The sequence below is a fragment of the Ichthyophthirius multifiliis genome (assembly GCF_000220395.1).
Source record: "Ichthyophthirius multifiliis unplaced genomic scaffold scaff_1120509251272, whole genome shotgun sequence".
NCBI lineage: Eukaryota > Ciliophora > Oligohymenophorea > Hymenostomatida > Ichthyophthirius > Ichthyophthirius multifiliis.
The window spans coordinates 54,116-68,603 of record NW_004086036.1 but is presented as its reverse complement, the minus strand read 5'-3'; the positions used below and the strand labels follow the sequence as shown (position 1 = coordinate 68,603).

Sequence of the window (14,488 nt, the reverse complement as noted above, 5' to 3'; positions counted from 1 at the left end):
TTAAAACATTTACCTAAAGCAAAAGAAAGGATGTCAGATAATATTTTATATAGTTTAAATTATAATATATAGTGAATCAACTATAAAAAAAATAGCTAACATTAAACAAAAAATAGAAATAAATTTGTGTGTAAATTATAGAAAAATCAAGAATAAATATTAAGAAAATAAATGTAGAAAAAAAATAATTCATATAATTTAAAAAAAAAAAAAAAAATTTTTAAAAAATTAAATAATAAAATAATTATATATATATATATATATATATATATATATATATATATATATATATATATATTTTTTTATAATATATATATTTATTTAATTTTTTTTATTTATATTTTTTGTTTATTTTTAATATAAATCTTTATTATTATTCCATTTTTACTTATTGTTACATATTTATATTCTTATATTTTTTTTTTTTTACATTATTTAAAAATATTTTTTTTTATAATATAATTAAAAAATAATATATACTATAAATTTTTATATTTATTCAATATACATTTAATTTTTTTTTTTTTTTATTATGTATATTAATAAATATACATTTTAATTTTCGAATTTTTTTTTTAAAAAAAATTAATAATTTTTTTTTTAAAAAAAAAACAAATATATAAATTAACTAATTCACACGAATAAAATATTTATATTTTTTTTCTTATAAACCAAATAAAATAAACAATATAATTATGATGTTATATGAATTAGAATAATAAAAACTATAATAATAATTAGCCCAATAAATTTATTAATAAAAAAGCAATAATTAATATGATTAATGTATAAAATATGATAAAAAAAAATAAAAAAATATTTAAATCTAATTAAAATAAGTCAAAAAGGATTAATAAATCAACTTATAAACAAGCAATAGTAGAAAAAAAACAAACCGAAAGAATATCGAATAAATGAACATGAAAAATAATTTTACATATATTAATGAAATGAATATAAAAGACAATAATTCGAATTAATTTTTTTAAAAACATGAAAAAAAACAAGAAACACTACTAATAAAAAAATATAGTAAATTATCAAAAAATATAAATAATTTAAAAAAAAAGCAAAAAAAAAATATATAAAAATAGCAATAAATGGACTATAATAATAAATGAATAACAATACTTTTATAAATTTATCCCGTCCAAAAATCTAAACTGAAGAATAAAATCATGAAAGACCTAATTTTTTTAAAAGGCATAATATTTATGGTTCAAATAGTCCATATAGATGTAAAAAATAAAATAATAATAATAATATATATATGGATATATATATATAGTCAATAGTGGTGGTTTAGGTTAAGAAACAGAAATATATATACATAATTCAAATAACGTTTATCTTATTAATAATAATTTAAAATTCGGAAAACCAAATTTCGTTTCAAATAATGCATCTCCTGATTAATATTATTTTAATTAAAATAGACCTAGAAGTTCTTCAAATAATAATAATATTATATTAAATAATTAAAATTTAAAATATGATTTATTGAATATATAGAGACGTATATAGGGTAATTCTAGAGTAAAATATGCCAAAATAATAAAAACAGGAAATAATTAAGAAAAAGACTGCAAAATGTTAAAAGAAATCGACTAAATTATAAAAAAAATTTAAACAAAAAACATTAAATAAGACACTGAGAATAATCCCAATTTAAAAAATATAAACGAAAATTAAAAAAACGAGAATGTACTTATAAAAAGTAAAAAATTTAAAAATAATGAATATCCAGCTTTTGCCTTTAAAAATTATTAATAATAATAACCTGAATAGGTTTAAAAATAAATTTAATATAGAAATAATTCTAATAATATAAAAAATAATTAATATATAAATGCACCATTATAATAATATATAATATAATAATAATAAATAAACAATATATAAAACATTCCTCATTTCAATTCAGCAAATTAATTGACTTTAAATAACTTTAATTCAAATAATTTAGACGATTACCAAATTCAAGCCCAAATAGGAAGTGGATCATATGCAATAGTAAAACTAGCAATAGACACAAATACCAATAAAAAAGTAGCAATTAAAATATATGAAAAATAAAAACTTTTAGATCCAAATAAAATGAAGAATTTTAAAAGGGAAGTAGATATTTTAAACTCTTTAAATAATCCTTATATTATTAAACTATATAAAGTTTTAGACGGAAAAACTACAGTAAATAATATAAATTAAATATATATATATATATATATAAAAATATTTATATATATATATATATATATATATATATTTATTTAAATATTTATTTAAATATTTATTTTATTAACATCATTTTTTAATATAAAATAGCTAAATTTAGTAATGGAATATATAGGAAGTAATTCTCTATATGCATTCTTGAAATCAAAAAGTAGTCGAAAAATAAATGAAGAAGAGGCTAAACATATATTTTATTAAATAATGGAAGGGATTAAATACTTACATCATATGAATACTGTACATAGAGATATAAAACTCGAAAATCTTCTTATTGATGATTTTAAAAATATAAAAATTATAGACTTTGGGTTTGCAATTAAAGTTTTTACTGGTAAAAAATTAGGTTCTTTTTGTGGAACACCTTCCTATATGGCTCCTGAAATTGCAGGAAAAAAAGAATATTTTGGATAGCCTGTTGATATTTGGAGTTGTGGTGTTCTATTATATGTTTTAATTTGTGGGTAATTCCCTTTTAAAGGATCTTGTGAGTAGGAATTATATAAAAAAATAATTGATGGAAGATTCGAATTTCCTTAATATGTTTCAAATTAGGCTAGAAATTTGATTTCGTAAATGTTAAATGTATTTCCGGAAGAAAGACCAGATGCTAATTAAGTATTTTTATTTTTTTTAATGTTATTTATTAAATAAAATTATAGGTTTTAAGAAATTCATGGTTTATAAATATAAATTAATAAATTAATTCAAACAATTAATAAATATGAATAAAATATATATGTTTATAAAAAATGTATTTAATACAAAACTAATTTTATTTTTTTTAACAAAAAACATTTTTTTTAATATACCGTTAATATAATTTTTTATATTACATAATTTGTGAAAATATTTAAAAAATATAGGAATAAAAATACATAAATATTAAATAAAATAAAATAAATATATAAAATCCAAAAGCTGATATTATTAAAATATTAAAAAATACATATATATTTAAATAAAAATATATATATATATATTATATATATATATATATATATTTATATATTTTTTTGTTTAAAAATAATACTCATTGCAAGTTTAAATATTATATTTATTTATTTTTATAAAAAAACTTAACAAATATAATTACTAAAAATACATTTTTTTTTTTTTTCTTTTTTTTGTTTGCTATAAATAATACTTATAAAATAATAATCTCTACAAAAGAAATAAAAAAAAGTAAGAATCAACCAAAAATTCTATAAGACTTAGACATAGTAGTTTTAATGTGTAAAGTTTTAATATTTTACCATCCTTTCTTTAATAAAGAGACCAAGAAATTGATTGACATATTAATATTTTATCTAATTTATTCTTCAGTAAGTTTATCTGTACCTACAGCAGTGGCTAAACAGATCACTTTTTTTAATTAGAATTTTACAGTTTATTATAATTCTTTTACTTTAGAAACGACTGATTCACCTTCAGTGATTGAGATAGGGAATTTACCGATTTTGTTCAATGTGTTTCCTAATAATCTGGGTACTTATTTCATAAGAGATTCAGAACAAATTAAAGTATCAAAAGGTTTAGACCATTTCTTGATTAATTTTTTGTCTTTATTAAATTTCTTTAAACCTTCAACATCAATATATGCAATATTAGCAGCTTTAGCTTCATCACAATGTTTCATAGTACCAATAATGGCTACTCTTTTGTTAGGATAAGGCATATTAGGGAGCTTAATAGAACCGGAAAAACGTTTATCTTTTTCAGGGTCGTAATCTCTTAAACCTATTTGTAATTCAATGGTTTCGGAAAATTCTCTTTTCTTTCTTTCGGTTAACATTTAAGCGATTGTAGATTTTAATGTTTCAGATGAGATTTTGCTAATTTTTTTTTTTTTTAAAAAAAAATATTTTTCATTTATTCATTTTTTTTATTTACCTCATTTTTTTATTTTTCTCTTTCTTTCTTTTTTTATTTTATTTCTTATTTTAGTTTTTTTTTGTTTTTTTATATATTTATATATATATATGAGATTTATTTTATTTTTTCCTTTTTTTTTATTTTTTTTTATACTTTTCCTTTTTTTATAGTTTTGTTTTTTTGATTTTTTTTTTAAAATAAAAAAAAGCTTTTGAAAATAAAATACAAATCTCATTTTTTTTAGTAAAATAAGTCATTTTTTATAAAAAAAAAAAAATCCAAAAAAAGTCATTTTTTTATATTAATAATAAAAAAAAAAAGTTTTAATTTAATTCATTTTTTAAAAAAATAAAGAAAAATTTAAATATAATAATAATTTAATATTTTATATTAAATCAATAAAAATTAAATCCTATCTAAAAACATCTCTTTATAAAAATAAAATAATAATAATAATATGAGTATAAATCAAACTTATTAAAAACTTACAGAAGAATAACCTCTAACTACCATAAAAATCGATTAATGTACCAAAGAATCCCAAAAAAACAATTAAAGTACTCATCAACACCATAATCACTCACATAAATGTAACCATAATCACGATAATACAATTCATAATCATGCTAATACTTATAGGTGTTAAAAAAAAGACAGATAAAACATATATATTAGATTTTTTACAGTATTTATGCCCTTTAATTGTTTTATACTACAAATTTTTGTAAATAAAAAAAAAATACTTAAAAAATAAAAAAATAAAGTGGATGAATAAAACCTTAGAAAATAACATTTTTGAATATTATTTTTCTTAAATATTTATGACTATAATTATTTTATTGTGCTATATATCATATTATATGTGTATAATAATAAAAAACAATCCCGTTTCTCGTGTAAAAAATAAAAATATAAAAAAAAAAAAAAAAAAAAATAGCTTGCACCACCATCAGATCCTAAAATAGTTGATAATTTAAGATAAAATAATGAAACATGCAAAGAATGTAATATATGGAAACCTTAAAGAGCAAAACATTGCCGATAATGTAAATCTTGTATATTAAAAATGGATCATCATTGTCCTTGGATAACTAATTGTGTAGGATATAGAAATAGTAGAGCATTTTATCTTTTTACTTTATATATGGCTGTAAATATATATAAATATATATATATATATATATATATAAGTATATATATATATATATATCAATTTTTAAATTTTAATTATAAATATAAATTCTTAATTATATAATTATATTAATTTATTTTAATTATCTTCTATTTTTTTAAAAATATTATTAATCAAAACATTAATAAAATTTAATAAATATATATAGCTATTAAGAATATTATCTTATTATTTATAATATAATACATAAAAAAAAAAATATATCAATTTAATTATATATAGGCTGGATCAACATAATATTGTTATAGATCATTTATTTTTTATACTTATTTAATAAATAGTGATGATTTTTGGATTCATAATTTTATGTTTTATGTATATTGGACATTTACTTCAATAATAGTTTATCCTGTATGTATTATGCTTTTGGGTCTTACATTTTTTCATAGTATGCTATTGATTAATAATATGACTACTATAGATACATTAGGTGGAATAAATTTATCTTTGCCATGTTTATCACCTTAAAATACTAATTAAGAAAAAAGATAAGTATTTTTTTTTTTAAAAAAAATTATATATAAAGCTTTAAACCCATAGATAAATATGTATAATTAAGGATTATTTGCAAATATTAAAAATTATTTTAACAATGATATCTTTTTTTTTTGGTTTCCATTTGAAAATATAGGAAATAACGATGGTAAAATAAATATTTAAATATTTATATATAAATATATATATATATATATATATATATATATATATATATATAATTATTAATTTTTTTAATATTATGTTTTAATATATTTTTAAAATTTTATATAGGTACTGATTATCCTTTACCTTCTCCTATTTCTTTACAAGAAATTTTAATTTTTCATTAATAATAATAGATAGACTAAGATGAAATTATATTGAATTAATCAAATATTGATTTTGATAATATTATTGAAAATGAAAAAACTCTTTTAAAAAATTTTAATTTATAGGCTGATAATAAAATTATAGAATTTTGGAAATTATATTAATCCTAAGATAATTAGATCTCCCAACAAAGTGAATTATAATAAATGTCACTTTTTTAATAAAATTAAAAATAAGATATAATATAAGAAAATATATAAATTGAATAATAAAAAATAATATAAATAACCTAATAATAATAATCATAAGAAAATACAGAAACAAAAATTTAATAATAAGAATAATATTAAGAAAATAAACAAGAATCAAATACAAAATTATAATAAATATAATAATTATTATAACTATAGGAATAAAAAACACAAACTTAAAACTAAGATGAATAAATTTCTTAATAATAAATAATTAATGAATAAAATGAATAATATTCTAACTAAAATTAAATAGAATAAAAATAAAATATTAATACAGATGATATAAATAATGATAATCTTTAAATATTATGAAAAAATTTTTTTTAATATAATAATAATAAAAGAATTAATATAATTTTATTTTTTTTATTGATTTATTTAATAATAATAATAAAAAAAAAAATATTGTTAATTGTTTATTTACATTTTTTTTTTTTTTTTTTTTTTTTAATAATTTTTTTTATATTTAAGAAAAACAATTTTTTTTTTATTTTATTTTTCAATAATTTTAATGGATAATCTATATTTAATAGGCAGTATATACACAAAATATTTAATTTTTTAAATAAAAACAAATATTTTTTTTGGATTTTAAAGATTATTAGCATTTAAAAATAAATGAAAATTAAAAACTAAACAATAATTATCAATAAATTTTAAAGGAAACATCAATAAAATAATTTTGCGTTTTCGAAGATTTTATTCTAGTATTAGAAAGTATTTATAAAATCTTTAAATAAATAATTAAATAAAATATAGGTTAAGGAATTGTTTATTATACAAATAATACTTTAATTTAAAATAATAAAAAACAATATATAAATGGTTTATAAAATATAAATGATATAATAATAAACACTGAATTAAAAAAATGTTATGGAATAAACTGTATATTTTTTTTAATATATAAAAATATAGTTTTTTTTCTTTTTTTTTTTATAAAATAAAAAAAGAATAATATGAAGTATTTGAATGGCAAATTAATAATTAAGAAATAAAAAAATTGATTATATTTCCAAAAATATAGCTTTTAGGAATAAATTATTGGCTAAATAATTTAGGTTAAATAATAGACAAAAAAAATATGAGTACTATTAAGAATTTCGAAAATTTTTAAATAATACATTTTTAAGAAGATATAAATAATCTTTTGTTATACTTTTTAACTGGTATTAAATAAATATATATATAAATATAAATACTAATTATATTATATAGAATAAGGAAAAATCTATTTATATAAGAATTAAAATACTATATAATAAATATAAACCCAAAATAATATAACAAAAATAAAATTAAATTAAGGAGTTTTAGGAGCACTTGATGAATAATAAAATCTCTATATATTAGAGGATAATTAATTAATAGTTTAAAACACTATATAATAAAAAGTTAAAAACTTTTCGATTGGAAAATATTATATTATATATATTGAAATAAATAATACTATTTGGATTAAATCTAAGTATTGTTTTTGTTTTAAATTTAATTAAAAAATAATATTTTTTATATAGTATAGATTTGGGTTATATAGGAATTCAAAATTAAGGAAATGAAAAAAAGTATTTTAAATTAAAAAATTTAGTTGGGAATTTCAATTTATTATATTGTATTGAAAAATGTATTTTTATAAGTGGATCTAATATTGATATTTTAGGTAATGTATTTTATTTTTTAATTTTTTACAATAAAATAAAATTTACTTTCTTTTATTTTTTTCTTAACAAAAAAAAATAAAAAAAAAGAAGATAATTGTGAATTTTAAAAAAATAATGTAAAAGATGAATATGTAAATTATTTATTTATTTTATAATTTTTTACTAAAATAAAAAAAGAATTATATTAATGAAATTAACTAACTTATTTAAGAAATAAAAATAAAAACCAAAAATTAGAAGATAATAATATAAAGTATTAATTATTATAAACTGAACTAGAAAAGTGCAAAACAAAAATTAAAAACTAATCTTTTATAATAATATAATAAGAAAAAGATAATTCAGAATATAAAAAAGAAACAAAAAGAATTTAATTATTAAATTAAGAGCTATTAAAGTTCAAAGTAACTATGTATATTTATAATATATATATATATATATATATATATATATATATATATATATATTAATTTTTATAAAGAATTAATTTGATTGTGAAAATTTAAGTGATTTGATATAAGAAAATGAATATATGAAACATAAAATACGTGAATTAGAATAAAAAATTAATTTAAATTTAACAGAAATTAATGATGATTAACTTTTAAATCATTTAAAGGAAAAAATAAAGACTTAGAATAAAAAGTATATATTAATTTTAAATAAATAGTTTTTTGATTTTTTTAGTTATAAATAGAAAGTTTAAATTCTGAATAATTAAAAGTTTAAATATAAAAATTATAAAATGATGTGCTTACAGAATTAAATAGTATAGAATAATATTATTCGAATTTAAATAATTAATTGAAAGAAAAAGATAAAGAGATTTAAAGACTTCAAGAATTATTAGAAAAATATAAAGGTAATAGTATTTTCTAAAAATAAGATGCAAAATAAATTTAATCTCCGACTTATAAAGCAAAACAAAATTTTTAAAAAGAAATTAATAATGCAAATTTTAATGATAGTTTATCTAATTATAAATTATAATCTTTTTAAAATGAATTAAATGCTAAAATATAAGAAAATGAATATAAATAGAAAACTGAGTTATTATTTATGTTTAATAATATATTAAGTGAATATAAAGTATTTTTTTTAATAGAATAAAAAAATATTATTATTATTATTATTTTTTTTGTATAAAAAAAAAAAAAAAGGAAATAATTTTATAAAATACATAATAAATAGAATATTTAAATTAAAAAAATGAGAAATTAAAATAAAAAGTAGAAAAAAAAAATAATAAAATAATAAAACTAAAATAATAGATGTTTGAATATTAAATTTAAGTAACAAAAAAATAAAATAAAAAATAAAATAAAAAAAATTAAGATAAAATCATTAGAATAAAAAAAAGATAGTTTTAATGAATAAAATTCTGAATTATAATAATAATAATAATAATAATAATAATAATAATAATAATAATAATAATAATAATAATTATAATAATTATAACAATTATAATAATAATAAACATAGTAATTCAAATAGAATTAATATTAATAATAAATATAAAAATCAGTATAATAAAGATAAAATAATAATAGCTAATGTAGAATTTTTAAACAAAATATATAATTTTTAGATAAAAATATTAATAATTTAAATCTTACTCCTGAATAAAAGAAAAACAGATTAGAAGTTAAATAAATAGCTTAAAGTACTTTAAATAATAATAATTCTTAAAATTATGAATAAATTTTACAATTTATGTATTAATCAGTAAATAATCCAAAATAAAATATATAAAATAAATTAGATAATTAAAACATTTAAAGTATAGATTTGGTAAAAAAATATAAATATAAACCTTATAATATATATTTTTATTATATTAAATAAAAGACAAATTTTAATAATAATTAAAATAATTTTGATGAAATATAAATAGAATCGTAATTATTTAATATATCATATAAAATATAAAAAATATATATATATATATATATATATATATATTTATTTATCATTTTAAATCATATATTTTTTTATTATTATACATTTTTTTATATTTATTAACAGAATTCGAAATTGTTTAATTTAAGAATAATCTAAAAATACTTTGAATATAAAACTATCTGAACCTGATAATAGACATAACAACATATCAAAATTCTAATAGTATTTATTTGTTTTTTTTCAAAAATTTTTATTAAATAATAAAGTTATTAAGATTTCGAAAAAAACTTATAAAAACTTAATATAGATATTTAGAATTTTGAAGAATAAAAAAATATTTATTTAAAATAAAGCAATTAATTTTGATTAAAAAATTATTAAAAAGTGTGTACTATATATTATAATAACATCAAAAAAAAAATATTCAATATAAATTAAAAAAATTTAGTTTAATATATATATATTTTTTTATACATAAAAATAATTTTTTTATTTAAAAACTAAATATTCAATCTTTTTATTTATATCCATGATTAATTATTCCTTATAGCATTTTTTTACAATTAATCCTATTAGTAGTAGCTATAATAATCTCTTTATCTAAAAAAATAAATTAAAATATATTTATCATAAAAACATACTTAATTATTAAGATACATATCTTAAAGCTGAGATTTCTCCATAAGTAATTCCCCCCACAACATAAACTAAAATCGCGCTTTTATTTTATAATTTTACATATTATTAAGGTTCTGGATAATTTTAAAAGCCTTAAACTATTTTAAGTTATTTTTAAAATGGTTTCCAGCTTTAATGTTTAATACAGCATTCTACTAATCTGACCCTTAAATAAAAATAATTATTAAAAAAAAAAAAAATCACAAAAATTATTAAAAAAAACAAAAAAACACAAAAATTAATTAAAAAAAAAAAAAAACATAAAAATTATTAAAAAAAAAAAAAAAAAAATACAATAAAGGACAATATCCAGAATACACATAAGAAGCATCATTAGGATTTTCAGAATCTACTTCTTCATTAATTAATTAAAATGAATCTTTTAATTCAGTCCAAATATTTTTAGAATTATCTTATCTTTTAATTAATCCAATTTATTATAATTTTTATAAAGTAAGAAAACATTGAATACCGTATTCCTTTTTTTTTTTTAAAAAAAAAAAAAAATATATTTTTTTTAAAAAAATAATAATAATAATAATACATGTATTAATTCTTTTCTAATATCATCATATTATTTAGATTTAATTCCTTTATCTATAAGAGATTATAGACATAAGAATTTCATAGGTTTTAGAATAGGAACACCTAGTCCACATATATTTTCTATATAATCAAATGTTTAATTTTGATTCGCGCCTATTAAAATACTTTACTCTAATGAAAGTTCTTTATAAAACTCAATAGATCTCATTTTCACAATAATACTAACAGAAATATTAACATCTTTATAATTTAAATATATATATATATAAATGTATATATATATATATATATATATATATAAATGTATATATATTTATAAATGTATATATATATATATATATATATGTATATATTCATATATATACATATATTTTTTATTTTTTTTTCATATATATTCTGTTTTTTACTATCTTCTAGATTTTTTTAATTTTTCTACATTAAATTTACTAGTTTTAAACACTTTTCAAGTTCCTCGGCTGTGGCTTTTTTCTTTAATTCGTTTATTTATTATTTTAATTATTGAATTTTTAAAGTTTGATTGTTTAAATATTTTCGTGCTTATGTTATTTATTAGTTTCTTATATTTTCATATATTTAGTTTTCTTCGCTTGAAAGTCTTAAACTAGAGGTTTTTCCTTATTCACCTCCTAAAATAGAAGAGTCTATTCTTAAAATATTTCCATTAATTTCATAATTATCGTCTATTAATCCTTCATATGTTAATTAAGTACATAATGGAGTAATAAAATCGATTCCTCTTTCAATAATAATCATAGTTTCTATTTAACTTTATGAAGAATCTACATTTTTATTATATTCTTCATCTTAATTTAAAATATCTAATATAACCTTTATTTTTTTTTTATTTAATTTTTAAAAAAATAAATATTATATTTGCTTTGATTCCATCCCCTTTAGAAAAAATATTAGGAATTTTTCCAAAAATAATTTAAAGTTTTTAAATAGATTCGGAAACTTACTAATAGGTAAAATAATCATTTTCTAAATAAATATTATTAAAACTATCTTATTATTCCAAACTTAAAAAATCATTATCTAAAGGAATAAAATCAAAATTAAAATTTAAAATTTCCATTTATGAATAATATTAGGATTTATAACTATTTAATGTTTATAAATACAATTAATTTATTTTTGGCCAGAATATCACATAAAAATATTTTTTATTTTATTATATTTTGCTATCTTTCTATAAAAGTTTATGAATTAGTCCAATATTTTTTTATTTTTAACTAACAAAAATCATTATTTGACTATGATCTAATTCTTCATACTTTAAATTAAATTTTAATATAAAATAATATATATAAAAAATATATATTTATATATATATAAATAGATATATATATATATATATATATATTTAATTATGTATAAATATATGTATATTTATATATATAATAATTTAATTTATAGTTTTATATATATACATATTATTTTTACATTTATAGTATCTATTAAACTAAAAGATTCTACACCTTACTCTTTCATAGCAGGTTAGTCATATGTTAAAATAAGTGCGTTTTTTACTTCTAAATCATATATTAAATGTTTTTTATCTTTAACCTTTTTTTTAATTATTTTTTTTTTTTTTTTTAATTTTTTCTTTTTTTTACTTATTCAAAAAGTTAATTTAATTTTATTCTTGTATATTCTTTAAATATTGTTGTATCCAATATTTTCTCATCACTTTTTTTTGTCTGATAATTTTCTAAAAGAGAATCAAATGTATAATCCATTTATATTTATTTTATTTTTAAAATATATAAATAATATTAAAAAATATTTTAAAAAGGATATATTTTGTTAATTTTTTATTTAAATATATATTTATTAATCAAAAAATATTAAAATAAACTTTATTATTATAATAAAATTATGAGTTCTTTTTATATATATATGTGTATCAATAGTTTATATATATTTGATTAATAAAAAATTTTATATAAAATAATTATATTTGTATTTTTATATTAGTTTTGACGATTTTATATTTAAATATATTCAATATATAAATCTTAATAAAATAATATATATTTAATATGTTTTTTTAAATATAAATATTTAATATATTTATTTTATCATTTACCTAAATATTTTTTCTTTTAATTATTAATGACATTATAGTTTTTTTTTTTATATTTTAATATTAAAATTTGTTGATTTTTAATATTTTTAAATCTTTATTATAATTTAAAGAAGATACAATAATTTATAGAAATTTTTTATAATAAATATATTAACAAATAATTATCTAATTTTTATATATTACATGCAAATTTATTATATTTTATCAATAAGATTAATATTTTATTGATTTTCCTATAATTTTATATAATTTTAATAAAATAATAATATTAATTTCTTAAAATTAATTAATAATTCATTTTTTTATAAATTAATATTTTTTTTTATATTGCATAAAAATAATAAATATTTATTCATTCTTTAAAATATATCTTAGTTTTGATCTTTTTAAAATTTCTAATTAAAACAAATGAAATTTTAATAATTATTATTCAGAAAATATATTTAATAATATCTAGTTAAATCTAAATTAATATATTTTCACAAAATAACATTAATAGTATTTGACAAAAACAAAATATAAAAAAAGATAAAAATAATTTTTATGTAAAATTATAGTATATATTAATATGTATATATATTATATAAATAATTTATTATATAAGATAATTATTAATTATATAAATAAAATATTATTAAAAATAAATATATTTTAAATATTATTAATTATTAAAAAAATTTTTTTTTAATTAATTAATAATTAAAATTAGATATATAAACATAAATAATAAAATAAATATATTATAAATGTATAAATTATGTTTATCTTTTATTTCAAATAATAAAATATAAATTATATATATAATATTTACATATATATAAAATATTAATTTTATTTATTAAAAATTTTTTAATATATATTTTTGTTTATATTTTAATATAAATATAAAAATAAATTTATATTTTATTCATATATATAAATGTATTTATTATTTTATTTTTTTAGTTTTAAATTATTGTTTTTTATATTTTAATATTTTAATATTTTAATAATAAAAAAATAAAGTTTAAATAAACTTAAACATTAAATATTATAATGTATATTATTATTAATAATACTATATATAAAATTATAATATAAAATGCAAATTAATAACAACATATAATATATATTTATATATTTATATATTTTAAATATCATAAATATAATAAAAAATAATATTAATATTTATATTAAAATCATTCACCTATAAATATATATATATTAATAAATAAAATAATTTTTAAAA

General features: G+C 14.0%; 3 protein-coding genes across 3 annotated transcripts, besides 37 other annotated features; 1 reads left to right on the top strand and 2 right to left on the bottom strand. All coding sequences in view use genetic code 6, as the record gives it.

Annotated features, from left to right (window-relative positions):
- Positions 1–244: 244 nt before the first annotated feature.
- Positions 245–343: a microsatellite.
- Positions 246–317: a microsatellite.
- Positions 317–346: a microsatellite.
- Positions 347–1,858: 1,512 nt separating this feature from the next.
- Positions 1,859–1,903: a microsatellite.
- A 194-nt stretch (positions 1,904–2,097) lies between these two features.
- Positions 2,098–2,960, top strand: IMG5_173510 (protein kinase domain protein; the record flags this gene model as incomplete). The annotated part of the gene is made up of 3 exons (XM_004029722.1): positions 2,098–2,190; positions 2,326–2,850; positions 2,895–2,960. The coding sequence occupies 3 exons, from the start codon at positions 2,098–2,100 to the stop codon at positions 2,958–2,960; spliced, it is 684 nt and encodes a 227-aa protein (XP_004029770.1).
- Positions 2,209–2,266: a microsatellite.
- Positions 2,263–2,296: a microsatellite.
- A 210-nt stretch (positions 2,961–3,170) lies between the features above and the next one.
- Positions 3,171–3,230: a microsatellite.
- Positions 3,200–3,244: a microsatellite.
- Positions 3,245–3,255: 11 nt separating this feature from the next.
- IMG5_173500 (hypothetical protein) lies at positions 3,256–4,178 on the bottom strand. Its single transcript, XM_004029721.1, has 2 exons — positions 4,126–4,178; positions 3,256–4,067 (listed from the first exon to the last, which is right to left on the bottom strand). The coding sequence occupies exons 1-2, from the start codon at positions 4,128–4,130 to the stop codon at positions 3,425–3,427; spliced, it is 648 nt and encodes a 215-aa protein (XP_004029769.1). The 5' UTR covers positions 4,131–4,178; the 3' UTR covers positions 3,256–3,424.
- Positions 4,097–4,145: a microsatellite.
- Positions 4,150–4,197: a microsatellite.
- A 51-nt stretch (positions 4,198–4,248) lies between these two features.
- Positions 4,249–4,289: a microsatellite.
- Positions 4,290–5,005: 716 nt separating this feature from the next.
- Positions 5,006–5,043: a microsatellite.
- A 218-nt stretch (positions 5,044–5,261) lies between these two features.
- Positions 5,262–5,317: a microsatellite.
- Positions 5,299–5,368: a microsatellite.
- A 583-nt stretch (positions 5,369–5,951) lies between these two features.
- Positions 5,952–6,015: a microsatellite.
- Positions 5,960–6,014: a microsatellite.
- A 2,419-nt stretch (positions 6,016–8,434) lies between the features above and the next one.
- Positions 8,435–8,488: a microsatellite.
- Positions 8,489–9,206: 718 nt separating this feature from the next.
- Positions 9,207–9,250: a microsatellite.
- Positions 9,251–9,319: 69 nt separating this feature from the next.
- Positions 9,320–9,349: a microsatellite.
- A 60-nt stretch (positions 9,350–9,409) lies between these two features.
- Positions 9,410–9,500: a microsatellite.
- Positions 9,501–9,583: 83 nt separating this feature from the next.
- Positions 9,584–9,622: a microsatellite.
- Positions 9,623–9,956: 334 nt separating this feature from the next.
- Positions 9,957–9,986: a microsatellite.
- A 448-nt stretch (positions 9,987–10,434) lies between these two features.
- On the bottom strand, positions 10,435–12,667 carry IMG5_173490 (vacuolar sorting protein, putative; the record flags this gene model as incomplete). Its single annotated transcript, XM_004029720.1, has 7 exons — positions 12,615–12,667; positions 12,000–12,444; positions 11,558–11,950; positions 11,149–11,390; positions 10,899–11,083; positions 10,568–10,770; positions 10,435–10,526 (listed from the first exon to the last, which is right to left on the bottom strand). Exons 1-7 carry the CDS (start codon positions 12,660–12,662, stop codon positions 10,435–10,437), a joined length of 1,608 nt encoding a protein of 535 aa, XP_004029768.1. The 5' UTR covers positions 12,663–12,667.
- Positions 10,784–10,891: a microsatellite.
- Positions 11,404–11,521: a microsatellite.
- Positions 12,462–12,534: a microsatellite.
- Positions 12,472–12,571: a microsatellite.
- Positions 12,485–12,582: a microsatellite.
- Positions 12,556–12,623: a microsatellite.
- Positions 12,668–12,738: 71 nt separating the features above from the next.
- Positions 12,739–12,785: a microsatellite.
- Positions 12,754–12,786: a microsatellite.
- A 409-nt stretch (positions 12,787–13,195) lies between these two features.
- Positions 13,196–13,252: a microsatellite.
- A 583-nt stretch (positions 13,253–13,835) lies between these two features.
- Positions 13,836–13,922: a microsatellite.
- Positions 13,839–13,887: a microsatellite.
- Positions 13,849–13,898: a microsatellite.
- Positions 13,853–13,898: a microsatellite.
- A 298-nt stretch (positions 13,923–14,220) lies between the features above and the next one.
- Positions 14,221–14,251: a microsatellite.
- Positions 14,252–14,365: 114 nt separating this feature from the next.
- Positions 14,366–14,390: a microsatellite.
- Positions 14,391–14,488: the final 98 nt, after the last annotated feature.